This window comes from Bison bison, unplaced genomic scaffold (assembly GCF_000754665.1).
Source record: "Bison bison bison isolate TAMUID 2011002044 unplaced genomic scaffold, Bison_UMD1.0 scf7180017864203, whole genome shotgun sequence".
Taxonomy (NCBI): domain Eukaryota; kingdom Metazoa; phylum Chordata; class Mammalia; order Artiodactyla; family Bovidae; genus Bison; species Bison bison.
In genome coordinates, this window is record NW_011494775.1 from 5,487,505 (window position 1) to 5,503,577 (window position 16,073).

General features: G+C 51.3%; 1 protein-coding gene across 1 annotated transcript in view; it reads left to right on the forward strand.

The window, feature by feature from the left end:
* The window catches only part of FSTL4 (follistatin-like 4), a 435,284-nt gene that overhangs the window by 292,550 nt on the left and 126,661 nt on the right, over positions 1 to 16,073 (forward strand). The window contains exons 5-6 of the mRNA XM_010844523.1: positions 4,793 to 4,986; positions 8,194 to 8,317. Coding sequence (XP_010842825.1) covers positions 4,793 to 4,986; positions 8,194 to 8,317 — 318 coding nt within the window. The remainder of the gene's footprint in view (positions 1 to 4,792; positions 4,987 to 8,193; positions 8,318 to 16,073) is intronic.

Genomic DNA, 16,073 nt, shown 5'->3' on the forward strand with positions numbered 1-16,073 from the left:
CCGAGAGGCCCCAGAGCAGAAACATTCATGGGGACGGGTAGGCAGGAGGAAGTCTTCACCAACTTAGTGGCCACCTGTGCTAGGCGCTGGGCATCAGTAACGGGGACAGAGATAAATGCACCACACCCTGTGGCTCATGTAGGGCATTTCATGCAGAGAGGCCCTCGGGCCTGGCAATCATGCAGACACTGCGAGGTCTATTATGTTTCCTTTTATGTCTGGACCCTATAAGGTGTTCATTGTCCCCATTCTAAGGTAGGAAATGGGGCAAGAAAGGCAGGAGTGGCTGCCTTTCCTGGGGTCTCACAGCCACGCAAAGGCAGAGCCTGTGATCTCCTTTGCTCTGCTGACTCCTTGTCCAGTGCTTCGTCCAGCCTTGCAGGGACTCACCAGCGGAGTTGGTGTCAGGTGTCACAGCCTATGGTGAATCCTGTCTGCCTGAAGACCCGAGGAAAGGTTGTTACAGGGTGGCCCAGTCACCCTGGCTTCTTGATGAGAGGATCTGCCCTGGAGCCACAGGACTCAACCACGTTCACAGGCACCTAACACTCTCCCACCGTGTGCGCGACTACCCAGTCTGGTCCCACAGCAGGATGTGCACGGCGCTGACAACACCCCATCCAGGTTCCTGTAGTCAGCCCACTCTCCATCATCGTGGTCAGCCCCCACGTGGGCACTGGGGAAGAGTGCTGTGGTCCCCAAGCCTCTGCTGTACTCCCCTCCAGGGACTTTCCCTCCAAAGGGGCAGGGTCCGTCCCTGGGACCAGGCCCACCCCCAAACATGCAGAGCACAGAGAATTATGAAGCCAAAGGGCTAGTTTAGATCAGGTGATATTTCAGCTGTGGCCAAGATGCAGAGATGAGTAGGCCGGGCAGAGATGTGGGTAAAGAACACTGAGGGGAGCAGTAAACACCACCCGCATGCAGCACATTTGTGTGGCCAGGGCTAATGAGATTGTTTCTCCCTCCACACCCCAACCTCCTCAAGTCCCCAGTCAGCTTGCCAGGTGGGTGTGTGGAAATGACCTGCATAATAATGAGAAGCACCCAACCTTTGGGTATCGAAGCTCTTGCCTATATTTATTAAGGGGAGAAGGAGACCTGAAAACAGGGGCTATAGGCCAGGCCTCAGGACCCATGCATCACATGAGGCCAGCCAGGGCTCTGCTAGCTTGGTTCCTGGCTCAGGGTCGCCTGTGCTGAGGGCTAGGCTTCACCCCCAGCCTGGCCAGCCTCTGGAAAAGAGATCATGGGTAATTTACTTTCTTTCTTTATATTTATCTGCACTTTCCAAGTGTTTTGTTGTTGTTTTGATGCGTGTGTTCCTTTTATAATAAGACAGAGATTTCAAACTGGCAGCAGAGCGAGACCCTTTAGCTGAAGGCCAGCTGTGCAAGGACTCACAGGTGCCCACACCCCGCCTCAGGGAGCCGTTACGTCTGACCCCAGCCTGTGATCAGGAGGTTGTGAATGAAAAAGTAAAGCTGGGACTTGGTGAACTAGCACTTTCACGTGCTTCTCTCAGAAGCTGTGCATCCTAGAGACCAAAAGGGAGGGCTTGTGAGAGGGCAGTCCTTGCTGGAGATGAAGCCTCAAAAGTCTTGAAAGAGGCTGAATTGTGGAAGCTGAAGTGACATCTCCACGGGCACAGAAATGCCACCATCACTTGCCCTTCCTCTGAGGCTCACGGCCCCGTATAGCTACACAGGTATTAGAGGAGCCGGGAACCTTGAGGCAATGATTTATTTATTCCAGGTTAAGACTCATGTAAAGCACAACTGCTCCTGGGATAAAGAAGGATTTCAATATCACCTTCTAGGAGCAGAGGGTTTGTCTTAGGACCTCCATGCCCAGCAGCAGCCAGGCACAATGAGGGCCTCAGTAAAGGAAGGGACAGAGCAAGTTTGGCAAAGTGCGATCTGCACCCTGCCCCAGCTCCACGCTTCCCTCTAGCCTCATCCAAGCCCTGCTCCCTGCCCTACTCCGGCCCAGCCATACCCGCCTCCTTGGGACTCTGAACACACTGTGCTGCTGGATCCTATACCTGCGACCCCTGTGACCCAGAAATCCCTTCCCCCGGCCTCCTGTGCCCACAGATCCCTCATCCTGTGGGGCTCATCCATAGCGAGACTTCCTTTACCTTGGCCTCATTAGCTCTCCTTCCATGGGCACCCTTGATGCCCAAGACAGAAAGCTCCATTGTATACTCAAAGTACCGCCCAACACAGAGCACAGAATCTGTGAGTAGATGCTGGTAAAAAGATGGAAAAGGCATGGGTGGCATGAGCCTAGCAGAAGGCCAGACCAGGGATTCAGGGAGCTGACCCTGGACACTGAGGCACCTACCTCTTCTGCTGAGTTTATTTCTAGGCATGTATATACCTTCTTGACCAGCAGGCATGGGCTGGGCATTGCCAGGGTGGAGAAGCCTCCATGAACTCACAGTGAACTGTAGGGGTGTGATGGGAGAGGTGAGCCAGGGGAGGTTGCTGCAGCCCACCCGACAGGACCTGCGTAGCCGGTTTTCCTGGCCACCAGAGTGGGAGGTGCTGTCTAGCTGCGTGAGGACCCCTGGCCTAGAGCAGCAGGCAGCTCAGAGATCTGTGCCCCACTGAGATAGGGAAGATGAGACAGCTCTGCCCATCCGACCTGGCCCAGCCTGCTCCAACCTTCAGGTGTATTCTTTTCTTTTGGGGAGGCGGGGGGAGCCTAATGGTATGCTAGCATTTCTGAACTGAGCCTTCTATCAATCCCACATCCATCTGCTGTGAACACCAGCTTCCCAGTGTTGGGGCAAAAACGCCTGTCCCCTGGAAAGCCTGACAGGCCTTCCATTCCAGGCCCCTGCAGATCCCTCACACATTTCCACCGCCACCTCCACCAAAGCATCTCTCTGCCCTCATACACTGCATCCAGCTTCTGCCACTTGCCAGGACTGGTTTTATCCTCTGGGGAGCTAGGCACCAAGATCTGGGCAAACCTCTTCCTCTTATTTCCCCAGACTGGCCTTTGTCCAGCTCAGGAAGCCGAGGACAGACCCTGGGCAGGAGTGTGTGGCTGTGGAACATGGCTGTGATTTTCACTGTGCAGACTTGAGAATCAGGTTTACCAATTGGAGGCCCTACGAGCTCCCAGGAATGGATATGCTACCAGGCCAAAGAGGGGTGGGAGAGCTATTCTTGTCAGACCACGGAAACTCCTAGAGAGCAGATAGATTTGATTATATTGAACACAGCAATTGATTTTTTTCTAAATAAACATGCAGGATGAAATGGTAACAGACATCTGTTTCTGACAAGAATCAATTGACCCCAAATTGGAAGAAAGAAGATCTAGAAACACAAACAAGCACAAGAGAAAGTGGTCGGACCATCCAGGCTTGTCCAGTGAGGAAGGGAGAGAGACAGACGGACTTCCCAGCAGCCCTGTCCCCACCAAGCAGCTCCCTGTTTATTGCTCTTCAGCTACTCTGGTTCCAATAATGACAAAGGGGAGAGTAGCTATCGTTTTATGAGCCCTTACTCAGTGCTAGGCCAGTCCCATGCCTTTTATCATGTGCATGTCTTATTAACCCTCCTCACAGCCCTGTGTGGGAGGCTCTGCTCTCCCCTACTTCACAGATGAAATCACTGACACACCCTGTGCAAGGTACACACTCAGGCAGCCGCAGAACCAGGACTCAAACCTGGCAGACCACAGAGCTGTGGCTCTCCAGCCCTGAGCTGACACAGCCTGCCCTAAGCTGGCCTTGAAATTAAGGTGAAAAGACCTAGACCTCAGATACTCCCTTGCTAGCAGCACTCTGGCTTGAACCTGGAATGGATGAGGAAGACCCCACACCTGTGCTCCAGGATTCGGCAAAGCCAGGAGGTGGGGTACATCCTTCATCCTCATCCCAGGAGGAGGGGAAGTGGGGCAGCAGGGAGTGCTCCCCTGCTCTGCTCACAGCCCCGTGGGTAGGGAACATCTCCATGGCCCATTACCAGCAAAGTTAAACTACATCATGTCACAGTGTATCACAGGCCTCATTTGCCAAAATACTGTGTGGTTCTGATGCTATGGACCAAGCACAGCCGTGATGAAAGACCTGAGAGCAATGGGCTGTGTGCTTTGGGCTTGCTTTCGTAAAAGCTGCCTTTTGTTTCTTGGTCGTGGGCTTGTGTATACATGTTCGTCTTGAAGTAATCCAGCTCTGGGAGTGTTTCTAATTATCTTAAGCAAGGCTTATTAGTCCTGTTAACTGCAACTCCCTGATCTATGAGGCCACGGATTCCAAAGAAGCCTTTAAGGTAGGATTAAGGCAAAGATGAGCCATTGCAAAGTGGAATTGGAAATGGCAACCCACTCCAGTACTCTTGTCTTGAAAATCCCATGGACGGAGGAGTTGGTGCAGGCTACTCTCCACGGGGTCGCAAAGAGTCGTGCCCGACTGAGTGACTTCACTTTCCTAAAGCTGCTGTGGGGCTGCACTGCGAAATCCCCCAAATGAAGACTCCCATTCTGTCTGACCATCAGTCTGTGTCTGGCTGTAGAAGGTGCTCAATCAACATGTGCAGGGTGAACGACAGGCTCCTTCCAGCGTTGACATCACGTGTCGCTTGTATCTGGTGCTCAGTAAATATCTGTGGCATGGACTGGTGGCCAGTCGGATGGACAGGTCTCATGTACTCAGGCTGCACCTTGCACTACGTCTAGCAGGTGCCTAGTAACTGCTGATGGGTGGTGGGGTGGAGGGAGGTCTTCTCAAGACCGGGGAAGAGTCTGACTGGAGTAACCCCATCTTCTCTTCCAGGTGACCCGTGCACCATGGCCGACTACGCACGCCTGAAGAAGGTCCTTCTGGCACTGCAGAGCCGCTTGCAGCCACTCCACGAAGAGGACAGCAGACAAGACCCCGCCTCCCAGAAGCGCCTCCTGGTGGAATCTCTGTTCAAGGACTTCGATGCAGATGGAGATGGCCACCTTGGCACCTCTGAGCTGGCCCAGGTGGGTACAGCACTGGGTGAAATCACATTACGGGGGGATCCAATTTTCCATTCAGGGTGTGTAGAAAGAGAACCAGCAGACCCATGTGGGAAGAGTCGTTTGTCACTATCTCTGAAATGGGACGCTGAGGGGGCCTTTCTCCTGCAAGAGAAAGCATCTCCCAGGAGTCAGAGAGCTTGTGTTGAACACTTGGAAATATCTGACAAACAAAATGATGTCCGTGTCTCTTTACCACCAGCCACCTTCAGCCAATATTTACCAACAAGCTCCGAGCTAGCTGGCGAAACACAGTGTACACAGGCTGAGCTCTGAGGCTTTCATTAGGAAAAAAATCTTTTCTTCCTGAATCCTTTACTGTCCTCAGCAGGAAGGTTCAAAGAAAGCAGATTTGGTTTTCCCCAAGAGCTTTGGGAGCTGCAACATGCTGTCCCCTCGTCCTCTCCCCCTCGGACCTCACCAGTGGTGGTACCTGGGTAGCAGCAGCCCACACTCCAGCCTGTGGCTCACAGGCAGCCCTGTGGTCACCCCCTGAGCACTGCTCTCTCCTTTGAGAAAACACTCAGATGGAGCCTATGGTTTGCCTCCCTTCCAAACACAGCACGTGTGGCCCTTTACCCAGGTACCAGGTGGTACAAGGGCCATAAGCATCTGCAGCAAAAAGAAACAAGGAAGGATCAACCCGGGGCGGCAGGCACACCAGCTGCAGGACAGGCCTGTTGGGTGCTGGTGGTGGAAAGGCGGGCTGGATGGGCCCAGGGGTCTGCATTCCTGCTCCTGCTCTGCTGTTTTTGGTCTGAGAGCCTGGGGTCCCAGAGCCAAAACAGGTGCAAAGACATGGAGGGAGGCTAGGTCAGCAACCCTGGGGCAGCTCTGCCCCCGAGACCACAGAGTGCCCCACCCTGGGCTTGGCACTAAGGGAGGCCCTTTACCTGCAATGTGCCCCACACAGGCATGTCCCTCACTCTTCAATAGAGTAGCTACGAACACAGACTTTACAGTCAAACGGCCTGAATTCAGACCCAACTCCAGCATTTGCGGGGACCTAGCGAGTCTAGGCAGACAACTGCCTGGCTCTGTACCCCTTTTCTTGTCTCTGACTGTCACGGGGTCGTCAGGAGGCTTAGATGAGCAAAGAGGTGTGCAGTTCTCAGCCTGGTGCCCAGCAGGTGGTACGTTCTCAGTGGGTGACAGCCGTTAGCATCCCTTTGTCACCATCACCTCTACTGTAAACCTTTCAGTCGCCTTTTGCTGTGTGGTAGGTGCTCCTATTATCCCCACTTACCAGGTATTTTTAGATGAGGAAGCGGAAATCAAATGGTTTGCCTGCGGCCACACTCATTGCCTAGGATGTGGTGACCTGAGATGCAGCCAGGGTGCCAGGTGTGCATGGACCAGCTCTCCTCACACTCCACGGGGCCCCCTGGGAGGACAGCTCCCAGCACCAGCTCCACCTGATCCTCTCGAGGTCTGTGGGGACAGCAAGTGCCCAAAAACTCTGAGTAGAGCAGTTATCCAGACATTTCCCCATGCAGGGCCCCCTTCTCAGGTCCACCCAGTTCAGAGCTGGCTTCCAGTGTTGGGTGGGAAACCACAGATCCTAAGGCACTTGCAGACCCTGCTCTGCTCACTCATACCTGGCATCACGGGCAAGTCCATCCATGGCCCACACTCCAGGAAGCCTCCCAGACACACACCAGCCTTCATGTCACTATTTCATCAACCTTCAGCCCCCAGCTATGGCTAAGACCCCATGGGCCAGGACCAGAGACCCACCAATGACCCACGCTGCTCCGGGGAGAGCCCAGGTCCTGCTGGTCATGGTTATCTGAGAGAAGAGCCATCTAGCAGTTCGATTCCCCACAGTACAGGCTGTATGGGGAGCCCAGAGGGCAGGCATCAGGCAACTGTGGGATCTCGGTGCCTCAGGCCCACGTGGATCCAGGTAGTTGCCAGGTAAACAGAACATTCCTGGGCGCATGGCTCTAACCTGGCAGAGACATGCCCTGAGGCACCTGCAGCCATTAACAAGCGTGGTAATTGGACTATGATTTCCTCTTTAAAATTTAATGTGTTTAAAGTCCATTTCATAAATCTGCCAAGCAGGGCCCAGCTAAAGTGGGCCTTTCCTTGACACTGAATCAGAGGCGTTGGGGAAAACTTGTAGGTCCTATGAAAAGTTAATCAATTTCCAGCACAGAAATAGACAAAGGGAAATTTCCATCTTTGGAAGATTGATTTCGGGCGTTATGGTTGATCTCCCTTTTATCGAACACTCTTATTTGCTGGGTGAAGGGTCATTTTTTTAACATTATCACATTAAATTGCCTTTAATATACCAGGCCCAGCTGAGACTGTTAAATAAAGAGAAAATGCCTCTGTTCCCCTCTTCCCCCCAAAATAAAATCATTTTCTTTCTTCTGAGATTTCCTTCTGAGCATTTTCTTTGCAAGACTCTAGTTTCAGACCCACATGCAAATGATCCTACTAGGGAGGCCCCCACCCTGCAGCCCAGACCACATCCAGAGAGGAGTTCACAAGGGCCCACCCATGGTCCCCTCAACAGAATCCCAAGGGTAGTGTTTTGTGTTCCTGGCAGGACAAGGCAGGCAGAGCAGGGGCTCAGGCCTAGGTCAATAGAACAGCAGCTTCCTCTCCCCAGGAGTAGTACTGTGGCTAGGATGTGCTGACCTGAGATTGGTGGGGGTTGGAGGGGGCGGGGAGGGGTACACTGATGGAGCAGTGACCTTCCAGCTCTACACAGTTGGGAGCCACTGAGTATGGCCACTGTTAATTGGGCTTATTTGATCAGGCCCCTGTCTCTTCCCTGTTTCCCCATCTATAACACAAAGGGGTAGACCAGATGACCACATGGATCCTTCTCACTTCAGATCATGTGGGGTCTGTTTGCCCTGGCAGGGAAAAGACAGACCCGAAAGCTAATACTGACTCAGCCCAATCACCATGTGACCTTGAGAAAGTCCCTTTCCTCTCTGAGCCTCAGTTTTCTCATCTCTAAAAGGAGAAGGTCAGACAAGACAACACCACAGAGATTTGGATGCTCCCCATGGCCTACGGAGCTGTTGCTGGAGTCCATAGGCACACACACAGACACATCTGCCCAAACGGTGACTGCAGCCTCACTTGGCCTGACAGTGCCCACAGCTCTGAACTCACTCCTGACTCTAGCCTTCTCCCTTTCACCCACAGCACATGCTGAAGGAGCAGGACCTGGAAGAGGACTTCCTGGGTTGCTCGCCGGGTGACCTCCTCCGATTTGATGACTACAACAAAGACGGCCTCCTGACCCTTCATGAGTTCTACACAGCTTTCCGTAAGTCAGGTCCCCATCGGGGCTCACAGTCAGCAAAAAGACATTTCCTCACCAAAACGGTGTCAGGGTCTGGAGTCTGTCTTTGGTTGTTTTCCAAGGTTGGCTTCTTTTATAGGTGAAAGTAGTTGAGTTTGTTTTGCAACAAGCCTGAGATTTAAGGAAAGAGTACGGGGAGGGCAATGGCACCCCACTCCAGTACTCTTGCCTAGAAAATCCCATGGATGGAGGAGCCTGGTAGGCTGCAGTCCATGGGGTCGCGAAGAGTCGGACACGACTGAGCAACTTCACTTTGACTTTTCACTTTCATGCATTGGAGAAGGAAATGGCAACCCACTTCAGTGTTCTTGCCTGGAGAATCCCAGGGACGGGGGAGCCTGGTGGGCTGCCGTCTATGGGGTCGCACAGAGTCGGACACGACTGAAGTGACTTAGCGTTAGCATCAAGAGGAGGGCAGGGATGGGGGATGGGATACTTGCTCTGTTCCTTTTGGATGAAGGTTATTCTCACAGTTGATATCATTTGAGGAACCCAGGACTGTGTTTAAGCATGATTAAGAAGGCACTGCCTCACATGGCTAGGGGATTCTGTGACTGCACTTGGACAGAGCAGATGTTAGGGTTCTCCCAAGGAAGTGGCCCAGCCCCATCAGAGAACCCTGCCTGGGGCCAGATCCTGCAGGAGGGTTCTGGAGGCTTGGCCAGGTAGACAAAGGAGTAGTCACAATGCAGGATGACGAAGAATGAGGGTCCAGGTTGATGAGAGGTGGTGGAGTTCCTGAGAAAGAAGAGAAATGGGGCTGCTCTGCCTGAAAACGGAGGATGTGCTCAGAATGGACCCTCTGTGGGGCCACTGGTGCATATGGTGAGCAGGCACAGTGTCTGAGGGACCCAGGTCTTCTCCCTGAGGTGCTCTTCCAAGAGATGACCTCATGTCAACCATAGCTAGAGCTGGGACAGGGCTTCCAGGAGATGTGAGATGCAAGAAGCTCCAGACACGTCCAGACAAGTTCACTAGGAGATGGAAGGCAGTGTGGGACCCTAACTTGAGACAAGGGGGACATTCTTGGCCCCAAAGACGTGAAGCTCCTTTGTGTCAGACAACATGTGGAGCAGGCTCTGTTTAAAGCAGGTAACGTGTGTACCCTGTATGAAGCACCTTGAACATGACCTGCAAGCTTGCAGCTCCGGTGGGCCCTGCAATTGAGGAAGCAGGGGTGAGACCCCCAGGGTCCCTGAGTACTCTGAGCCACAGGTCCTGGCATCCTGGGTCCCATTCTCTACCTGGAAGTATGTTTTCCAGGAAGGTGTTCCTGCTTCATATCGGCATCTCTGTGTACTGTTGTTACTTCGTTCACCAGGCCTGAGGGGGCATCCTCATGACTTGTTGACAAGAAGGGCTCTTGTGGCAGGTAGAAAAGGTATGCATGTGACCTGAAAGGAGAGAAATGAGCGTGATTCTTCCCTGTGGGAAGTGTCCATGAGCTTGTTGCAGGCTGCGCCTTTCCAGTCCACGGCATCCCTCTTACCAAGGACCAAAGTCCAAGCCCCAGTTCCCAGGCTCTGCTTGATACATGATGACTGTGTTGCTCCCCAGCCTCCTCCTTCATGCCCACAGTTTAAACTCTACAAGTGGTGGTTCATAATAAGGTGTGAATGGCTGGTAGATTCAATCTGCCTGGGAGGTGTTTGCTTTGTGGATTGAGGAGCTTATTCCATGAAATGAATCTCTAAATTTTAAAATGTGTGGCAGTATCGGCAACTCTGGAGACCTAGCTAGTGCAATGATTGTTATATTTTCAGGACTTTTGCAAAGGCAAACAGTTACATAGATGGGAGATTTAAATCAGCCCTAGTAGGACTGTTTACAACACAGAAGTCCACATACACAACACAAATGCTACCCAAGGGTGAGGGGGCTCTTTTTCCCTCTGGAGAGCCCATTGTGAGGCACTGACCTGCACACGCTGGACAAGACCCTCCCTCCCGACCTGCCCTCACCACCTCCCGGGATCTCCTCTCCATCCGCCTTCTTCAAACAGAGCCCCCTTGATGATGCTAATCCCACGGGAAGTGAACAAGAAAGGAGTAGATGTCAGGCCAATGACAGGGTGAGCAGGTGGAGCTTCCTTCCTCATCAGAGGAACAGCAGCACGCTTTCCAGGGTCAGTTCTGAGACATTCCCAGCATGCTTTATGCACTCAACACCCCCTCCCCCCATCTATAGAAGGAGCTGTAAAGAAAAAGATCACTGCATTTTCAAAGCTGGGGGCCAAGGCTGGACTTCAGGGATTTGGGGATATACCAGAGCCACACACCAGTGTCCCACAATGGCATCACTAGGCAGAAAATGACACTGCTTGGGTACCATCCTGGTACCAGTTGTCACAGAAGCCTCTGATCTTTGAGCCCACTTCCTTCCTGGGAACTGGTCTGGAACCAAGCAGGGGCTATTGGCTCTCCTTTCAAGGAAGTGGCAGCATCCCTGTTGCCCCTGATGAAAGAGGCCGCCCTGGCCTCCCTAGTGAAGGTTGTTAAGAGCAGGAGCTGCCCGTGGAAAAGGAGGAACGTCCTCACTTCACTTCTGGTCGTATGTCCCATGTAGAGCAATGTGCTGTCTGTTTCCTTGTTCCTGGATTATTATTTGAAAAGCCTTATAATCATCATTTTTAAAACAAATTAGATTCTGCTGTCGCCTTGGACTTGTTTTGAACTGGGCAGCCAAACCATTCATCACAGCCCAACCCAAACAATAGACATGCAATAAAACGTAAACTCACAGCCATTAAGGAAGCCACAAAATGAGTTAACCCTGCTTTCAAGGCCCAGCACAGTCACTCGGAGCACTCGGAGACGCAGAGTCACCCGGGATCAGTGGTCTTTCAAAGTCACAGGAACTCTAAACTCCCCTCGCTCTGGGAATGGATTTATGGTCCAGTGGATATTAAATAGGAAATTGAAATGAGACACACAGGTACAACAATGCCCAGAAATCAATGGGCATTAAAGACATCTCTCTAAAACGCAAAAAGGAATATCTCAGACATTTCAGCAACAACATTTTGGATTTGATTTTCAAAACTGAAGCTGACTGGCTGGCAAAGGTTGAGACTTTAAAATTGCATTTTCTAGTCTCTGTTTTGCCAGGATCCTTGGGTTCCAGGCAGGGCAGGCTATGTAGGGTGACTAGCACAGATTCAGCCACTTTATTAAAGGATGGGATTCGGGGGGCTTTTCCCTGGTGAAGTGAGTTGTATTAATATTTACAAGGGTTTTTTTTTTTTTTTTCGGGGGGGAGGGGGACAGTGTGCAGTCTCCTAAGTCATATTTTCTCATGCAGCTGACATAGCCCAGGCTGTGCTGGTGTTTGCCACTGTCTGCAGCTGGCTGAGGGCAATGCCAGCAACCCCAGGGCTGGTAGCTGCCTTGCTCAGTTGAGTGGCTCTTGGGGGTGCTGCACCTTCCTCCTGGCTCTGCAGAACAGGTGACCCCCACCTCCTGAGGAGGGTAGAGGACAGGTCCCTTAACCATGGAAGTCACAAAAGCTGCCAATCACTCATCTTTGTACAATGATGGCAGTGAAATGTGAGGCTGGCCTCCCTCTCTGCCTCTATTTGTCACCTAAGCATTCTCCTCAGGTTGCTTTTGGTTTTCCAAATCATAGACTGATCTTGGAACTAACGGTCCAGTGCCCTCTCAGCATGTCCCCCAAGCCTTCCTCCTCACTCCTCCTCCTGCCCCGCCCCCGACCCCCAACAAGCCGCAGAACCTCCCACCCCTGATGTGAGACAGAGACCCAGGCGCCAGGGTTACTGGTGAGCGAGATGCGTGCCTGCCTGTCTGTTCATCTCAATGAATTAAAAAGTTGCTTGCTTAAAAATCTTTTCAATAATGCATGTTTTTGCACTTTTCTGAATGCTTGGGTTGGGATTGTGGGAAAAAACATATTGCTTAAATGAGGATTTTTCTCTCACTTTAAATTCATTACAAGTTCCTTCTGCTTTTTTAGAAAGATACTTGTCCTTTTAATTAATCCTATGAGAGCAATGTGCTACATGTAAAGGACAGGCTCACCATAGGATCAAGGTCTTCCTGCATTACCGTCCGAGGGTCACGGATGCACAGTGTACAGGAGGAGGACCTGAGTCAGGGGGACCAACTGTGTGGGAGGCAGATGCCCTCCCTTAGCTCCAGGCCAGCAGAAAGGAAAACAGTGATTTAATCTGATTATTGTGGTACTTCTGTATCCAGGGCAACTCTGTAAACCAGAGGAGGTAGTCATTGGGCAAATTCACAGCTGTTTTTTCTGCCATTGTTGCTGCATTATGAAAGGGTACTGTGGGTTCATCTAGCATGTGGTTATCCTCTGGAACAAATAATGCCTGCACGGGGCAGATGCCCACCACCCCATGATAGTAAAACAACAGCAACTATCCCTCCCCCAAATCTATCCAGCCCCTTATCCATGTAGGGTGAGTTCAGACAGGAAGTTCAGCCAGTAAAATCCCACTTTATACTCCTCCATTCCTTTCCTCCGTTTGGGATATTGAATAGCAAAATTTCAGATGGCATCAGTTCAGTTAGTTCAGTCACTCAGTCATGTCCAACTTTTTGCCGCCCCATGGACTGCAGCATGCCAGACTTCCCTGTCCATCACCAACTCCCAGAGCTTGCTCAAATTCATGTCCATCAAGTCAGTGATGTCATCCAACCATCTCATCCTCTGTTGTCCCCATCTCCTCCTGCCTTCAATCTTTCCCAGCATCAGGGTCTTTTCCAATGAGTCAGTTCTTCACTAGCCAAAATATTGGAGTTTCAGCTTCAGCATCAGTCCTTCCAATGAATATTCAAGACTGGTTTCCTTTAGGATGGACTGGTTTGATCTCCTTACAGATGGCACAGAGTCCATCAAAAGTTTTATCTGAATCTATTTGGCTCTTGAGTTTGGAGAGCAAGAGTTACCTGTGTGCGGTTACCTGTGTCAGTGTTGGCAGAGGCTACGACCATTGGTGGGGTGACTCCCCTAATCCCAAAGGGAGGAACTGGTTGCCTCATGCAGGACTTGCAAATCAAGTGGCAAAAACACTGATTTCCTGACCTTGGTCCCTCATTTGCTCAAGGGCATAAAAGAGCTAAACTGGAGCTGCCACTGGAAACTGGTATCAGAAAGTGCTGTCAGTCTCAGCACTCCCTGCCAAGGGCTTTCTCCTTGCCTCCAGCAGGGAGAGGGCCTCCAAGAAGGCTTCTGTGTGAGTTTGCTATGTGCCCCTGAAGCCAAAGCCAATGGGCCAGCCATCTGGGTGCTTTTTTGCTTATTAATAGTGCTTTAGTTAGTAATGGGCTCTTACCACTCAAGTCATATAAAAACGATTGTTGTTGTTCAGTCAGTAAGTTGTGACTCTTTGCGACCACATGGACTGCAGCATGCGAGGCTTCTCTGTCCTCCACTATCTCCCAGAGTTTGCTCAGATTCATGTCCACTGAGTTGGGGATGATATCTAACCATCTCATCCTCTGCCACCCATTTTTCCTTGGACAGGTCTTCACCAGAGGTTAAGCTGAGCTTCAAGTTCCTTAACTGTAAAATGGGTATAATAACCACCACATAAGGTTGCTGTTCAGTCACTAAGCCATGTCCAACTCTTTGCAACCCCAGGCACTGTAGCATGCCAGGCTCCTCTGTCCTCCACTATCTCCTAGAGTTTCTCAAATTCATGTCCACTGAGTGATGCTATCCAACCATCTCATCCTCTGTTGCCCCCTTCTCCTCCTGCCCTCAATCTGTCCCAGCATCAGAGTCTTTTCCAATGAGTCGGCTCTTCACATCGGGCGGCCAAAATATTGGAGCTTCAGCATGAGTCCTTCCAATGAATATTCAGGACTGGTTTCCTTTAGGATGGACTGGTTGGATCTCCTTGCAGTCCAAGGGACTGTCAAGAGTCTTCTCCAGCACCACAGTTCAAAAGTATCAAATCCCACGTAGGTTACCCGACACTAAGTGAGATAATTTGGGTAAGTGTTTAGAATGATACCCTGTATATGGTAAATGCTAAGTAGTCATCAGCCAAGTAGGTCAGTGATGGAGGTGATGATGGTGATGATAAAGATTTCTGTGTGTTCCCACTCCTTGTCACTCTGTGCTCTGTCATCGTCATCTGGCCCATAATAGTCCATAAGCTCCATGAGGCTGGAGGCTGTTTTGCTCACCATGGGCTCACGCTTAGCGTGGGGTCTGACGTCCAGAAAGCCCTTGGTAAATCTTTGCTCAGTGAAAGGGATTAAGTATATGAAGAAATAAATACACTTGGCAAGCAGAGGGTCTTGGAAGTTTCAAATCGAGACCACCTCTTTCCCATCTCCAGTGATTTGCTGCTAACAGCTAAATTGTAGAGCCTAGCACTTGCTAACATTGTCAGGAGCTGAGATTTCAAGCACTTTCCATTTTTAAAGATCCCAGCTGGAAGCTGTCAATGGCCTTAGTGCAGAGCAATTGAACAGTAGAAAATGAACTAATTACAGGTTGTTATTGAAAATCTATTATATACAAATTGCAAAGAAAACTCATTAAAATGCGATGCTTTGGTGATTTAAAAAAAAAAACAAAATGAAAAAAAGTCCTCTTGGAGAGAGAAGCAGGGTTAGGGTGGCTGGATACCTTGTTTGTCCCTGTTCCAGGGTAAGGACTCCCAGCAGGACTGCAGCCAGGCTCTGGGTCTTATGCTCACATATCACCCAGCCAGCCTGATGTACAAACTGTAGAGAGGCTTACGTTTTGTACAGAACAGACAGCTCTCTGAATGTTAGTAAATACATAGAAATGGCTGCAGATGAAACAAAGCATTTCATTACAAAAATATAAAATGAGAACCATTTAAATGTCAGCTCTTTACCAGGATAGCACCTTACTGTCCTTGTAAATCTTGTGTTTTTGCAAAGCTTTTGTGAGGGCTCCAAAGGCCCTAAATGTGCAATTAAGCACTGAAGTTCACGTTACTGATTTCCAAACTTGCTCCCTGGGATTGGGATGCTAGGAAGGTTTGGGATGTGAATGGCTGAGCTGCCCAGAGCCCAGCTTTGCAAGGGACCCCTCAGACGCTGAGACTGCCTCCCAGACTCCAGGCAAGATCCCAGAAAGTAAGGCAAGGTGCCCCCCACCCCAGCTCGCTGCCTCCTCATCCAACCAGCAGCACCTGCGTCTTGGTGTGGGTGTGGCCTGGGGGTGGCCTCTGTGGCTCCTGAGACCCCAGTGCTCTGAGGCATGGAAAGACCCACCAGGTATGTGTCTGAGAGCTCTCCCAGGGCTGTACACGCCCAGGAAGTACTTGGAGCATAAATCCCTATCCTCTGCCTCATGGTCTTCCCTTCCTCTCCAGCCACCTTAATTCAGGCTCTGTGACAGTGTCCCATAAGACCCCCGCCTCCACCACCACTCTGCTTGCCCAGCTTACGGTCTGCACAGGAATGAGATGCTAGGGAGTGGAGGTGCTAGGGCTCTGCTCACATGGGCACAGCGACCGCCTGGGTGGGCAGCATGGGGGCCACTCTTGAGGCAGGAGTTGGGGGAGCACTCACATCCCAGCACCAGGATGGTCCCTGGCAAGGTGGTGGCTAGAGAGTCAGGCCCCAGGCACAGACGGGACCTGGACAGGCAGAGAGAGAAGGGAAGGGCGGGGGATGCCCAAGCTGCTGCTGCTGCCTGAAGCAGGCACTCCGGTGGCACACTAGGGGCTAGTTGGAGACCCTAGACCACCGGCCGTGAC